General features: G+C 44.1%; 1 protein-coding gene and 1 pseudogene across 1 annotated transcript; one reads left to right on the top strand and one right to left on the bottom strand.

The window, feature by feature from the left end:
• Window positions 1-9,798, bottom strand: LOC146306310 (uncharacterized). The gene is given in 7 exon segments (XM_084711769.1): window positions 1-39; window positions 3,524-3,712; window positions 4,985-5,057; window positions 7,736-7,779; window positions 7,782-8,393; window positions 8,615-8,677; window positions 9,589-9,798. Coding segments are annotated over 7 exon segments (1,230 nt in total).
• A 1,828-nt stretch (window positions 9,799-11,626) lies between these two features.
• Window positions 11,627-13,336, top strand: LOC146306309 (uncharacterized; annotated as a pseudogene).
• The last annotated feature ends 2,348 nt before the right edge of the window (window positions 13,337-15,684 follow it).

Genomic DNA, 15,684 nt, shown 5'->3' with positions numbered 1-15,684 from the left:
TCACCGTTGCTCTGCTGCTCCGTTGCTACAGAAGCCGTACTAACAGCCATATGGAGGACGAGAGCTCAGCAGAGTCCAGAAACTGTAAAACAGGATAAACACTTAACTTCCTCTACATTCTTCACATTAAAAGTCTCCAGCTATTTTGTTACGTAAAAGCTTTTGTTATGAAGCAGCAAAAGCAGGAAATGTAATTACATCTGCAGTAACTTAACTCGACTCCCATACTGCTAAAAACGCTCATTAAACAATAAAACAGACAGATATGAAAGTCACAACGCATTGTGCTGACTTTCCACATTCAGTATTTGTTGATAACATAAAATAGCGTTATCTGTCTGCTGCAGCTTGTGAAACATAAATTTAATGACTGTGCCACAGATATTCTGTATCGTAGCAACCAGAGCGTCTCAGCTGAGGAAGAGACAAGCTGAAGGTGTACAGCCAAAAACAGGATTGTTGAAGAGGGACATGAGTGGAAACTGTCATTCACTGTCAGATGTCTCAAAATACATGGAGGTGTAACGTTACTTAATCCAATCAATGCAACAGGGCAGCACTATAATGTAATATCATTCAATAATACTAATATTTAAAGTGAAATACTGACCGAAAATGTGTTTTCATCCAGTCGAATTTTCCTATCTTTTGACCTTTGGTGGGAAGCAACAAAGCCAAAGGGATGCAGCAACCTCCCCAGATAACACACACACGTCTTGCCGACGTCAGCACGATGAATAAAGTTGCATCAGCGAGACTTCTTATGGAGGGCGTTTGCTCATTGGGAAGATGTCGCCGAGACATCAGCATTGGGTCAAAAATGCTCTCCAGAGGATGTTTGGACAATGAATCAAACATCGCGGCCTCTCTACAGCTTCTATGACCTTCATTTATTTATTTTCAGTCAGCAAATATCTCACTATCTATGGTCGAAATGAACATGTTTTTACTTAAAATGTGATAGGAATATGACAATATGACAAAAAACAACATGCTTAACCATCAAAATAGCTTCCCAATTTTCATTCATTCATTCATTCATTATCTTCCGCTTATCCGGGGCCGGGTCGCGGGGGCAGCAGTCTGAGCAGGGACACCCAGACTTCCCTCTCCCTGGACACTTCTTCCAGGTGTTCCGGAGGGACCCCAAGGCGTTCCCAGGCCAGCCGAGCGACGTAGTCACTCCAGCGTGTCCTGGGTCTTCCCCGGGGCCTCCTCCCAGTGGGGCATGCCCGGAACACCTCCCTAGGGAGGCGCCCAGGAGGCATCCGATATAGATGCCCAAGCCACCTCAGCTGACTCCTCTCGACGTGGAGGAGCAGCGGCTCTACTCCGAGCTCCTCCCGGGTGACAGAGCTCCTCACCCTATCTCTAAGGGAGCGCCCCGCCACCCTGCGGAGGAAACTCATTTCAGCCGCTTGTATCCGAGATCTTGTTCTTTCGGTCATGACCCAGAGTTCATGACCATAGGTGAGGGTAGGAACGTAGATTGACCGGAAAATCGAGAGCTTCGCCTTTCGGCTCAGCTCCTTCTTCCCCACGACAGACCGGCGCAACGACCGCATTACTGCTGCCGCCGCACCAATCCGTCTGTCAATCTTGCATTCCATCCTCCCCTCACTCGTAAACAAAACCCCAAGATACTTAAACTCCTCCACTTGAGGCAGGGACTCTTCTCCGACCCGGAGGGAACAAGCCATCTTTTTCCGTCGAGAACCATGGCCTCAGACTTGGAGGTGCTGATTCTCATCCCAGCCGCTTCACACTCGGCTGCAAACCGCCCCAGTACAAGCTGAAGGTCCTGGTTCGAAGGAGCCAACAGGACAACATCATCTGCAAAAAGCAGAGATGAAATCCTGTGGTCCCCGAATCGGACTCCCTCTGGCCCCTGGCTGCGCCTAGAAATTCTGTCCATAAAAATAATGAACAGAACCGGTGACAAAGGACAGCCCTGCCTGAGTCCAACATGCACCGGGAACAGGTCTGACTTACTGCCGGCAATGCGAACCAAGCTCCTGCTCCGATCATACAGAGACCGTACGGCCCTTAGCAGAGGGCCCCGAACTCCATACTCCCGAAGCACCTCCCACAGAATGCCACGAGGGACACGGTCGAATGCCTTCTCCAAGTCCACAAAGCACATGTGGACTGGTTGGGCAAACTCCCATGAGCCCTCAAGCACCCTGCGGAGGGTATAGAGCTGGTCCAGTGTTCCACGACAAGGACAAAAACCGCATTGTTCCTCCTGAATCCGAGGTTCGACTATTGGCCGAATTCTCCTCTCCAGTACCCTGGAATAGACTTTACCAGGGAGGCTGAGGAGTGTGATCCCCCTGTAGTTGGAGCACACCCTCCGGTCCCCCTTTTTAAATAGAGGGACCACCACCCCAGTCTGCCAGTCCAGAGGCACTGTCCCCAACTGCCACGCGATGTTGCAGAGGCGTGTCAGCCAAGACAGCCCTACAACATCCAAAGACTTGAGGTACTCAGGGCGGATCTCATCCACTCCCGGTGCCTTGCCACTGAGGAGCTTCCGAACTACCTCAGTGACTTCAGCTTGGGTGATGAATGAGTCAGCCTCTGGGTCCCCAGCCTCTGCTTCCTCTACGGAAGATGTGTCAGTGGGATTGAGAAGGTCCTCGAAGTATTCCTTCCACCGTCCAACAATATCCCCAGTCGAAGTCAACAGCTCCCCACCACCACTGTAAACAGTGTTGGCAGGGTACTGCTTCCCCCTCCTGAGGTGCCGGATGGTTTGCCAGAATCTCCTCGAGGCCGACCGGTAGTCCTCCTCCATGGCCTCCCCGAACTTTTCCCATGTCCGAGTTTTTGCTTCCACAACCACCCGGGCCGCAGCACGCTTGGCCTGCCGGTACCCGTCGGCTGCCTCAGGAGTCCCACGAGCCAGCCAAGCTCGATAAGACTCCTTCTTCAGCCTGACGGCATCCCTTACCTCCGGTGTCCACCACCGGGTTCGGGGATTGCCGCCGCGACAGGCACCGGAGACCTTACGGCCACAGCTCCGAATGGCCGCGTCCACAATGGAGGCAGAGAACATGGTCCATTCGGACTCGATGTCTCCAGCCTCCCTCGGGATCTGGTCAAAGCTCTCCCGGAGGTGAGAGTTGAAGACCTCTCTGACAGATGGTTCCACCAGACGTTCCCAACAGACCCTCACAGTACGTTTGGGCCTGCCAAGTCTGTCCAGCTTCCTCCCCTGCCAGTGGATCCAATTCACCACCAGGTGGTGATCAGTTGACAGCTCAGCCCCTCTCTTCACCCGAGTGTCCAAGACACACGGCCGGAGGTCAGTTGACACGACCACAAAGTCGATCATTGACCTCCGACCTAGGGCGTCCCCGTGCCACGTATACTGATGGGCACCTTTATGCTTGAACATGGTGTTCGTTATGGACAAACTGTGACTAGCACAGAAGTCCAATAATAGAACACCACTCGCGTTCAGATCGGGGGGGCTGTTCCTCCCAATCACGCCCCTCCAGGTAACACTATCGCCACCCACATGAGCATTGAAGTCCCCCAGCAGGATGATGGGGTCCCCAGTCGGAGCACTTTCCAGCACCCCTCCCAAGGTCTCCAAGAAGGCCGGGTACTCTGCGCTGCCATTTGGCCCATAGGCCGAAACGACAGTGAGGCACCTATCCCTGACCCGAAGGCGCAGGGCGGCGACCCTCTCGTTCACCGGGGAAAACTCCAACACATGGCGGCTGAGCTGGGGGGCTATTAGCAAGCCCACACCAGCCCGCCGCCTCTCATTGTGGGCAACTCCAGAGTAGAAAAGAGTCCAGCCTCTCTCAAGGAGTTGGGTTCCAGAGCCCCGACTGTGCGTGGAGGTGAGCCCGACTATCTCTAGCCGGTACCGCTCAACCTCCCGCACTAGCTCAGGCTCCTTCCCCCCAAGCGAGGTGACATTCCATGTCCCCACTGTGAGATTCCATGTCCTGGGATTGGGTTGTCGGGGCCCCCGCCCACGACTGCCACCCAAATCACAACGCATCAGCCCCTTCTGAACCCTCTCGCGGGTGATGAGCCTATGGGAGGGCGGGCCCACGTCGCTCCTTCGGGCTGGGCCCGGCCGGGTCCCGTGGGCAAAGACCCGGCCACCAGGCGCTCGCCTGCCAGCCCCAACCCCAGGCCTGGCTCCAGGGTGGGGCCCCGGTAATGCCAATCCCGGCGACGTAACTGACCCTGGTGTTGAACTTTCCATAGGGGGCTTTGGAACCGCTCTTAGTCTGACCCATCACCTAGGACCTGTTTGCCTTGGGAGACCCTACCAGGGGCAGAGCCCCCGACAACATAGCTCCTAAGATCATTTAGGTTCTCAAACCCCTCCACCACGATAAGGTTCAATTTTGTGTGTGAATAAAATAAAGAGACACATATGATTCAAGTTAATGATCACACATTTATTTCAGACTGCATAGTCAAAACAAAAGATAAACAAGACATAACATACATGTCATAAATATACAGGTGGCCAGTCGGGAGACGCACACAGACAGCGCCGTCTGGAATGCTGGCAGACTTATGAGCCTGCAAGGTGGAGAAAAAAAGACAAAACACATGAGCCCAGGTTGTTCAATTAACTTATACTACACAATACTATACCACACTGGAGGGACATGACAGAAACAACTGGAGTCTCTTGTGTTACCCGAATTCAACACTGATTTGTTGTCCACATGGAGACTGTTCATGTGCTGGAAAGAGTTATGGCTACCTAGCAATGGCTAAATTATATTAGCTGATATGTTTGCTGCTTGGGTCTGTGACTTATAAGCAACTAATGTTTACTAAGCTAGCTAGCCTGTTAGGAGTAGGAATCTGGGCTCTTCACCTGTGCTAGCATACTCGGTTGGGGCTTAGCAACTTATGTTGCTAAACCCCGACTAATGTTGCTAACCCTGCATGCAATATTTACAAAATAGCTATTTTTATGTATATTCGCTTAAAGTGAGCTTACCTGAAGACCAGTCGTGACTGACATGAGGTAGCCTCTCCCCGTCTCCACCAACTCTCGGTTCTGGTGGTGCCAGCTGAATAGCAAACGTCTGGGTCATTGGAGCCGAAGCAGACAATCAGAGTTTACCCGCCCCCCAAGTTTTCTGATTGGTTGATAATTGTGGCACATTTGTAATGCCGAGGACAACTTGAGCGAGCGCAGCAGGGAAAGTTGAGCACACAGTGAGGGCAGGTCGAGAGGGAGAGAGAGACATCTTGAGTGAGTATGCTGTGGACTGCATGCGCACCAAGACTGAGTTTGTGAGAAGACACATTTAATTTGTCCTCAAAAGTTGATTTGTGTGCCTGCACAATTTTTTTTTCTGTGCTCACAAAATATTTTTCTGTGTTCACAACAAATTTTTCTGTGCTCAAAATATTTCGCTGTGCTCACAACGTTTTTCTGTGCACAAAATATTTTTCTGTGCTCACAAATAATTTTTCTGTGCTCAGAATCTACAATTGCTCGCTCAGGATTGTGGCACAAATATAACTCCATAGATTTAAGACTGCTTGTGAAAGACTGTAATTATGCTAACAGTGAAGAGATGATACGAGACCGTGTGGTTTTTGGGATCCATTTACCTAGAGTGAGGGAGAAGCTGTTGAGTGTCGGTTCAGAGCTAACGCTGGAAAAAGCAATAGACATCGCCAGATCTCATGAAATAGCACAAGCACAGCTTAAAACTATAGCTGGTGGCAACCATGGCCCGCACGAGCATGCTGTTCATGCTATCAGCTGGCAGTTTTCAAAAAACACGGCCTGGAAAACGCGGCAGGGCAATACAAAAAGAAACCCAAGCAACGTCTCCAAGGCAGAAGGAGACGGAGAGCTCCATAAAGAATGCGGCTACTGTGGGAACAGAGCACATGGACTCAAAGACAGCTGCCCAGCAAAAGGAAAACAGTGCAAGATATGCAACCAGTGGAACCATTTTGCAAAGGTGTGTTGTTCCATGCAAGGAAAAGGAGCCCACACAGTAAGTGAAAATGAAGCACACACAAATGCAGACACCGAGGATTTGTTTATTGATGCAGTGACACAAGAAAGTGATATTAAGTCATTCCCACATATGTGTTCAGGAAGTTGGGACTACAGCATGTACTACAACCCTCAACTCACCCACTTTATGGCTATGGTGGTGACCAACTAGTTGTCAGAATGCAACATAAAATGTCAGTATAAGGACACCCAGTTAATGTTGAAAGTCTATGTCGTCCACACACATTCACCACCAGTGTTAGGACTAAAGGCATGTTTGGATTTTGGACTCATGAAACTCTTGGCCTTTGCTGCTAGTTGTGTAATAAGGAGTAAAATCCACCATCTTTTCAGCATCGACTAACTCAGTAGCCTGCGCAAGGTGTGGGATCTCAACTTGATAGGCCATGACGCTTCTATCAAAGTTTATAGTTTGAAATGGTTGGTATTCCAAACAATAAAGCCTAGAATCAACAAGATATATGTTTTTGACCAGTCCAAATTCTGGCATATTACCATTTATTACTTTGGCAAGGATCATTGACTTCTGTGTTGTGTATTTATTGCCATTTATCATAAGCCACTTGACTGACACAGCGTGGTTTACTTCATCATAACCTAGGAAGTCTCTCAGTTTTCCTTGTAAATACTGAAGGTCTTGAATCTCAGACACAGGTCCCATCTCTCTTTCATTTGAAAAGATTGGGTGTAATGAAGGGTCAATATTTTGGCAGCTTTCATATAGCTGGTTCTGACTGATCAAAGACTTGCAAATATTTTTAAAATTGAGCTTCGAAGCCCATTGTTTAAAGAGGCAATGTTTAGATTCAAACCGCATACACATATGTCTAACCATTGGACCCAGTGATTTAATTTGTGATGGCAAATGTATCAGATAATGCTGCTTAGGTGTAATATTGCGTTCCAGGAAAAGCTCTTTCCAATGCTTCATATGAGTTTCAATCAGTGACTTCAATCTAGAAACAGTTGCAACGGTAAGAACAGGTGCAAACACTATCTGCACAATCTCTATTAGCTCATTTATTAGATGCACATATGCATTGTCATTCAAGCTTCGCAAAACAAATGGTAATGTCCTTAGCAGGACAAGCATTTGCCCAGACGACTGTTTTAATTTACCGTCACTTGACATTAATGTAGTTAGTGAAATTGGGGATGGCCGATCTCTCACATCCAGAGGGGAATAAGGGAAACCCAGAATAGCAGAATTCACAGAGTCCAGATCCATCACTCCTGACTGAACAAGATGGTGCAAAACACTCTTGATTTCCAAAGGAGCTGTACCCTCCAGAATGACATGCATAATGTCTTGAGGAGTTTGTTGTATAATGTCAAAGGCAGGGAATTCAACTAATTTGCTCCTTCGATTGATCCCATATGTTGTTCTCAAGTTGTTGCGAAGCAAATCTGTATCTGCCTTTTCTATTTCATGGGTCTGCCTGATATGCCTCTTCAATGTTCTTTTAGTAAATGCATCCTCATTGAAGTGTGACTGCATGTCCTCAAATGAACACTCACAGTGTCTGCATTTACTATAGGCAAAGCCAACGCCCTCCTTGAACCCTGCCAGTTCATGCTGTGCCAGAGTGTCACCACAGACAGAGACCACGGCACCAAAAATAGTTTTCTGTCCATTAATTGTTTGCATTTCAACACCATTGTACAATGCATCCATGTCTTCTTTGATTTTGTTCAATATTACATCTATACCACACTGACGGAGGTCTACGGATCTAGCCATGGCAAGTAATCTAATAGCAGCCAGTTTAGACCTGTATTTTGGATTAATGTTTGCTAGGGTGTAATACACCATCAATAGTTTATTTTTTGACGTGAAGGATCCGAGTGGATTACAAATCTCTATTTCATCTGTGTACAGAACAATTTTCAATGCATTTGGTTTCTCTGAAAAGAAGGGATGTGCTTTAAAAAAGAAGCCATCAACAATGTCCTGAAAAAATCCCTCTTTGCACCTTTGTGGTCCCTTCTCAATCATAGAGAATATCTTCGGGTGTGATAAGAATTGCTCTAGACTTTTGACCAATGGTATGTAATGAAAGACTTTGTTTTTAATGAAAAAGTCTTGTGATGCTCCACGTTTCCTCTTGCATATAGTTTGAGAAACTGGAATTTCGTCTGCATCCAAAATGCTTAACTGCTTCTTCATAGCACTGTTCTGTCGAAATGTTGTGGTAACACTTGTGAATGGGTCAACAAAACTGTCAAATACATCCATTACTTCTTTTTGGAGGTGTCCTGATGTGTTTTCCAAATGCTTCTTTAGCACCTGCTCTATATGGCTCCTCAGGTTGCTCACCAGTGACGACTGGTACTGCTGCACTCCAGCAACAATGTCATTCATGCCTCTCTGAAAATGAGAAGAGTAACACAACTTCATGATACATGTAAAAAACAGTTTTGCTCATGACATGGACATTATTATAGGCAAATGACTGTAGTGAATAGGAGAACATGGCAGGCAGACTGTCCACCAACCATAACAGGACCTTTTCAACAAGTTATACTTTACTACATGTAACTGTAAATAAGCAAATAAAAATTGTGGTCTGTTTTGAAAAAATATTTTACCTGTGAGAGACGGTGCTTTGCCCGAGCATTTATCACAAAGGCAGTGGCCTGTGTGGTCAGATCCTAAAAAAGTTGAAATTGTATTGAGTATCCTGATTTTATCTGACATTCATAGTTACATGTCAGGTACAATGTTAATCACAGAATAAATAGTTCTTATAATTAGTCCTTTAATCTAGCATGTTTTAGCTGTCACATAACATTTTGTCTTTTCATTCATACATGAGGTGTCAAATAATACTGATACAAACAATACAGACTGTGTGGGATTTCAATCTGATATGAAATGGCTGAGAATTTATTGGACTCAATATTCATTGTGATTCTTTGATGGTCAATTTCAGTGGACTATCACCAGGAGAGTAACTTACCGGTTGCACAGCTCTGTCTTGGTTTGTGTCCATTTGCCCTTCATCTGTGTCAGTTGTACAGAGTAGTGGAGAGCTGGTGATGCTGCAATCCTGTGAAAGATAATCAGGTTGAATGTTGTGCTGTATCACACAAGGAACCAATAACTGGACATTTTTTCATGAGCATATTTTCATGTAAGTAAAATATACTTATAATCAATTTTTCTTCATGCGTGACGTTCTGTTACCTGTTAGACCCTCTGACTGATTGACGATGGTAGTTTGTGCCAGTAAGTGAAACTAATGTTGACAAAGCGATGATACACGATCGGGGGCGTTTCCGTGTTTTATTTTGAAAATGCTCTGTGCGTTTGACTTCACGGACTAGAGAGTCATAATCGCAACACCGGAAGTCAAGCGCACAGGGCATCCAGTAGATTTCAAAATAAAACACAACAGACAAACTTCCGATTGTAAATCATCCCTTTGTCAACATTAGTTTCACCCACTGGAACAAGAAAAAAGTCAAAAGTCAGTCAGAGGGTCCTTAAGCCAAAGAATGTCTTTGCTAAAGCTAACAGGATGTCATGGAAGAAAAAAAAAATGGGGCTAATAGTTACTCACCTGCTCCTGCAGCAGTTTTGTTGGCAGCTCTTGGCTTTCCTCATGTGGATGTTCCGTTGCGTGGTTGCCATATCCTGGATTGGTGCTTTGAAGAAGTTGTTTGGCGTGTCTTCTCTTTACATGATGATAGAATGAGTTATACACTCGATATTCCTCAGTACACCCATCAATACCACACAGCAACCTGAAATCCGGACTGCGGCTGTGCATTCGATTGATGTGGCTCAGTAAAAGTTTCAGTGAAAAAGTGATGAAAACAAGGCAGATAACGCACCGCCAAATCATTTTAAATTAACAAAGTTATATTCAAAACATGCACTGTTGGAGTTTCTTCTGTAGTCTCCAAAAACGACGGGGAAAAGTGAAATGAAATAGCTTAAGTACTTCACCATTATCTACAAAAATAGGGGAGCTCTATGAATATTATAATTTTTTTTTATTAGTAGTATTTATAATGTATAGGAGTGACTGGTTGCAGTGATAAGTCTTTAAATATTCTGTATGAATTTCAAAGTATGAGTCATATTCTCCATTTATATAATATTTACATGTACCCCCCCCCCCATCTAAACTAGCTTTAGCTTTAGCTGACCTTTGTCGTGCTGTCTGGCCTTTGCAACTCCTCTGAACTCGCGACGCCATGGATGAAGATGGAGGGGCTTTTTCGGGTATGGATCCTACAGAAGTCGCAGTGTTGAAAGGTAATGTTAATTTGCTTTTTTCTGTCTTTGGGAGTTAAGCTAATTGTGAAGTTGGCTAACACATAGTCGCATGCTAATTTTAACAAACTGGTTTACTTGCTGACCTGTTACATGGAGGCTATGAGCAGTTAATTAGTAACTACACAAACAGTCACACCTTAAAAAAATTATTGATAGTGTTTTATTACCAGAATCCGTATTATGGTACAGAATGTAGGTAGTTAGCTTCATTTAGCTTTGGCTTACTTTTTTTGGCTAATGTTAGCATGACACTGCGGGAGGGTCTGACTCTCTGCACAGTTTGGGAGGGAAGGGGGGGTGTAATATTATACTTGCTCGGTCATTGCAACACTGTACAATTAACTGTTTAGCAGCTCAGCATTTATTTATATTCCCATGCTATCTGTGCACGTGTGTGGGTAAGAGAGACACTGAGTCCAAGGGGCCCACACTGAAGGAGATGAGAGATAGCGGCCACCAAAGTCTCCTTAATTAATGGGAAAAACTGGTTGATAGGGTTAATAAATAAAATCAGATAAAATCATAAAATAGAAATAAAATAGATAAAATCATTTCTGCCTTTAGTTGAAATGGTGGAAAGACTTGACCTCCTTCCTGCTTGGATGTGTGCTTCTCTGCTGCCACAATTAGCACATTCTTACCCTTTGAATACAGATTGTGACTTAACAACCAGTTTATTAAATTATACTGTATATTTATAATGTGGCTGTTTGTGTTTTTCAGCTGCTAATATCAGCACAGACATGCTCCCAAGTCTTTCTAAGGAGGACTTGCGTGATCTCTTTCCGGGGCCTGAGCACTTTTTAAGAAGGGGAGCCATTTGGAAGATGACACATGGAGAAAATCAGGTGATATTACATTTTAACATTGTGGAGATTTGATCATGCCGTGATTCATAATTTCAGTGAGGCATTGCCTTTATGGTAGTTTCTAATGCACTGCTATTGACTTATGATAAATGCTTATCTTTTTCAGAGTGAGGATTCAGACAAACCAGGCACCTCCTCTGGGACTTGTGAGCTTGCCAGCTCCCACTACCCCGCTACCTCAACCCCTATTGCCCATGCCTTCTTCCTCCCCCACTTCTCTCCCCCCTTCAAACCTAGGAGACCAACGTGTTAAGAGCAGAACTGTACAGTTTGTAAGCCCGCAATATGTCGTATACACAGACACAGAGCTGGAGCAGTCAAGAACCACCTTTTTTGAAAAACAGCGTGCTGGACAAGAAGAGGGCTATACACTTTCCAAAGAGCTTCGCTGTCGCTTAATAAGAAATACAGTAACAAGCATGATTTCCATCAAGAGAGCTGCAGGGGATGATTTCCAATATCCATGTGACACCAGCTAAAAAGAAGCAGGGAGCAACTCCTTCGAGAAAGAGGCAACGGGGCATTAGCTTTGAGAGTAGCAGCAGCCTGGAGTCATCCGCTAATGACAGTGAGTCCAATGCTTCCACCATAATCTTGGAAAGATCACCACAAGCAAGCAGTTCCCCAGAGGGTGAACAGTTGGATGGTAAGAGCACATATTGAGATTGTGTTTTGGTGTTAAAACTACTAATAGTATTGACAAGGGGGGATGCTCTAATTTAGTTTTATATTAAAAAAAAATAACCTCATTAATTATTATTTCATTATACTTTGGGTATTTGTTTTTGTTATATATCTTAAAACTGTAATGGTAGAAACAGTGATAGTAAATTCATTTCAACAGAAGGACCTGAAACTACTGACAGCCCACAGAACCAGGCTAGACACTACAGAGTTCTGCAGGAGCTATACAAATCCAAGCCCAGACCCAACAAGAAGGATGTTGCCCAGCTCTTGGACCTTGAATACCAAGCAAGACGGGCTTACATTGACTCGGATGTTATGAAAGAGCAGGATAGACCTACCAAAATTCTTCAAGCATATCCCTGCTTCAGAGAAGTGGATCATGTAAGCAAATCAAATCATTTTAAGTTTATATTTGATAAGATTGTAGTAGTAAAATATTAATACTGATATTTTATTTTTAAAGATATTTTCTACATGTCTTTTTGTGGCAGATCATAGGTGAACTGCAGAGGATTCTCACTCAAGGAAAGTCCCACTTGGTACCCGAGCTGAAGGATCGCTGGGGGGCCTTTTGTGAAAAGGCCCAGTTTTATGGGGTCTTCAAAAAAAGTCATGAGGCCTCCATCGTCAAATAAAGGTAATTACAGACCTAATAGAAAGTTGGTGGCCATGTTTGTTTAATGATTTGTTTTGTTTTGTTTTGTTTTTAAATAACTGATTGCAGTAAATAAAGTTAGATGGTTTTGTTTTTCACAGTAAAGCAAACCATTGCCATGATGAAGGCTTTGCCGGACCTGTTTCCATCGCCCGTTGCTCCACCCAAGAAGTTGGGGCATGCAAGTGAGAGTATGCTTCACATCCTTGAGGTAAGAAATTCCTGCATGTATGACAGCGTACAGTTTTTCTTGTGTTCCATTACTTGACCACAGTCTCTCAACAATGAATTGTGTGTGATTGTTTTTCTTTTTGTGTTTCAGTCTGCCGAAGACCCCAACACCTTCCTCCAGGGAAGACCACTGCTCAGCCCCGTCGTCATTGTGTGTGAGACCAACTGCATCCTGGCTATTGGCACAATGCCTGTGTTCATCTTCCCAAAAGAGGACATCCCTAACAGCGTGATGTACATAATGGCATGCTACTACACTTTTCACCTCACCTACCCGAAATGCATAGCCACACTCCTCTCTGTGGTGCAAACAGAGGTCTTAATGGACACCATACATGACAGAGACATGACATCCTCATATAAGAAAGCTATGGCTGAGTGGAAAAGATTCATCACAGAGTAGTACATAAATATCAAAGCTAATGTCTGGTTCCATTAATGTTTGCCTTGAGTAATACAGTTTGTTGAGGTCACTGGCACTGTATCAGATGTTTATATATTGTTATGTATGTTATTATACCTGTCAGTTTAGGCTCCACCCACACTCTCACCACCTCATATCATCACACACACACACACACACACACACACACACACACGGTCTGTTTTGCACTAGATATAATTTCTGTTGGGTGATTTTAAGCAGGAAATAATTTGTTGCCTGGGTCCAACTGATATGCAGCTGCATGCACACTACTTTGTGTGAGTGTATATACTGTATATCTGTGTGAGTGTGAGTGTATTCAAGTGTCACTTTTGCCTTTTAGCCTTGAGGCTGTCATGTTTGTTGTACTCATGTGCACGTTAAATATAATAAACATTTCATTTAACCAGGTCTGTGCCATTTCCTCTTCTAGTACTGTTAGGATCACTGATTATTTAAGCATTAATTCCATGGCTTGTGCCTTATTTCAAGAACATATGAGAAAAATGTGCTTAGCTGTATCAAGAAAAGTACACTAGTTTATAGTATGACTTTGCTGGTTTCAAGAAATATAATGCCTAGTGCATGTCATTATATCAAGATTATGGTTCTAGCATTTACTTAATTTAAGAATATTTTTCAACATATTGAGAAAATAGGTCAGGTGTATTTCATTAGAATCAAGAAAAATGCACTTGTTATTAGTTAAAATACACTAATTCTAAGGTATTTTTGGGTTCATTGACGTTAGATATTTTTACTTGTTTTGGGAAGTCTTGACAAGCAAAATTTTCTTGTTCCATTGGCAGATACTTTTGCTATTTTTAAGCAAAATAGACCTAATTTTTGTACTTTTTTTTCTTGCTTTTGAAAGCTTGCTTTTTGCAGTGTACATACAGTGTACAACGGCTTGCCTGTTAGTGACACTAAACTAAAAGTGATCAGAACAGAGACTGAAAAAGACACACAGCTAATGCTACTGAGCCAAACAATCAAAGATGGATGGCCAAATGAGAGGAGAATGTGCCCACAGAGCATAGAAGAATACTGGAACCACCGAGATGAGCTCTCGCAAATGAATGGTGTCATGTGAGAAAGTCATCATGCCTACCTCACTGCGCACAGATATGTTATCCAGAATACATGCAGGTCATATGGGCATTGAAAAGTGCAAGCAGAGAGCCTGTGACATCCTGTTCTGGCCCGGGGTGAACAAACAGATCGAGGAGATGGTTGGTATGTGCCCCACATGCCTCGAACACAGACCCTCCAACATTAAAGAGCCCATGATAAGTCACCAAATCCCAAATCCCTGGCAAACAGTCACCACTGACTTGCTCACATGGAACAATGAGAATTACAGTCACAGTAGATTATTACAGCAGATATTTTGAACTTGACAAGCTACACAGCACAACAGCTTCAGCTGTCATACACAAACTGAAAGCAGCCTTTGCTAGACATGGCATAACTGTTATATCGGACAGTGGCCCTCAATTCAAGTGCATGGAGTTCGAAACTTTTGCCAGCACCTGGGAGCTCAAACAACTATCCCCAGAGCAATGGCCTTGCAGAAAAATTTGTACAGATTGCCAAATCACTCATGGAGAAGGCCAAAACTAACCAAGACCCCTATCTGAGCCTCCTAGAGCATCGCAACACTCCAGTTGACAGCTTCAGATCGCCGGCTCAGCTGCTTATGAGTCGTCGGCTACGCTCCATCCTACCCAACACCCACCAGCAACTTCAGCCCAAGGTCGTCAGCGTGTTGTTCTGGATTTATAAAACCCACCTTTATTTCAAAACAAATAAATAAATAGATGGTTGCACAGCATATATTGGTTGGTATTGAGTTATGCTGGAGCATATGTTACATACTCTATTGGATAAACTAGTTCGGTAATTTAAAAAAAAAAGAGTGTTACAATAGTCATTAAAGTATTGCATTATTGCTGAGGTTTGGTTTTGCTGTACTGTGATTAAAATATACCCGTTAATTTTGTTATTAACACCACACTGATAACCTAAAAGGGCTACAATTTGAAACTCTCTTTTTCTATAAGAAAGGGGATGTAATATTCTCATAGAATATATGAGTAAGATGTGTTAACTGTAATGTTGGAACCATGGGATAGTAACGAGTGTCCCTATTGGTTTCTGAAAGATGCTTGATTGTGATGGGTCCAGAGTGTAACCTCTTGATGCCCTGTCACACAGTCGCAGTGTGTGTGAAGTTCGCCTTCCTGTATGAACGCAGTCAGCCTGTATCTATCCAGCATGTTAATAAGTGTTTGAATTATAGCTCGTCGTCGTCCAGATTAATTTGTACAAGTTGTGCAAAACAAGACAATTGCCACAAATAACAATTATTCATCTGCCATAGTATCATCTTAGCTTATATGACAATCGGGATGACTGACAAGGATGACTACAATATGGCAACTTGTAATTTACGAGTAAGCATAAATTTCATTCATTTCGACTATCATGTTCTCAGTTGATGCCCTA

Source organism: Lutjanus erythropterus, chromosome 23, assembly GCF_056507025.1.
Source record: "Lutjanus erythropterus isolate fLutEry1 chromosome 23, fLutEry1.hap2, whole genome shotgun sequence".
Taxonomy (NCBI): Eukaryota; Metazoa; Chordata; class Actinopteri; order Lutjaniformes; family Lutjanidae; genus Lutjanus; species Lutjanus erythropterus.
The sequence above is the reverse complement of the archived record's forward strand: the minus strand, read 5'-3'. Positions and strand labels throughout refer to the sequence as shown.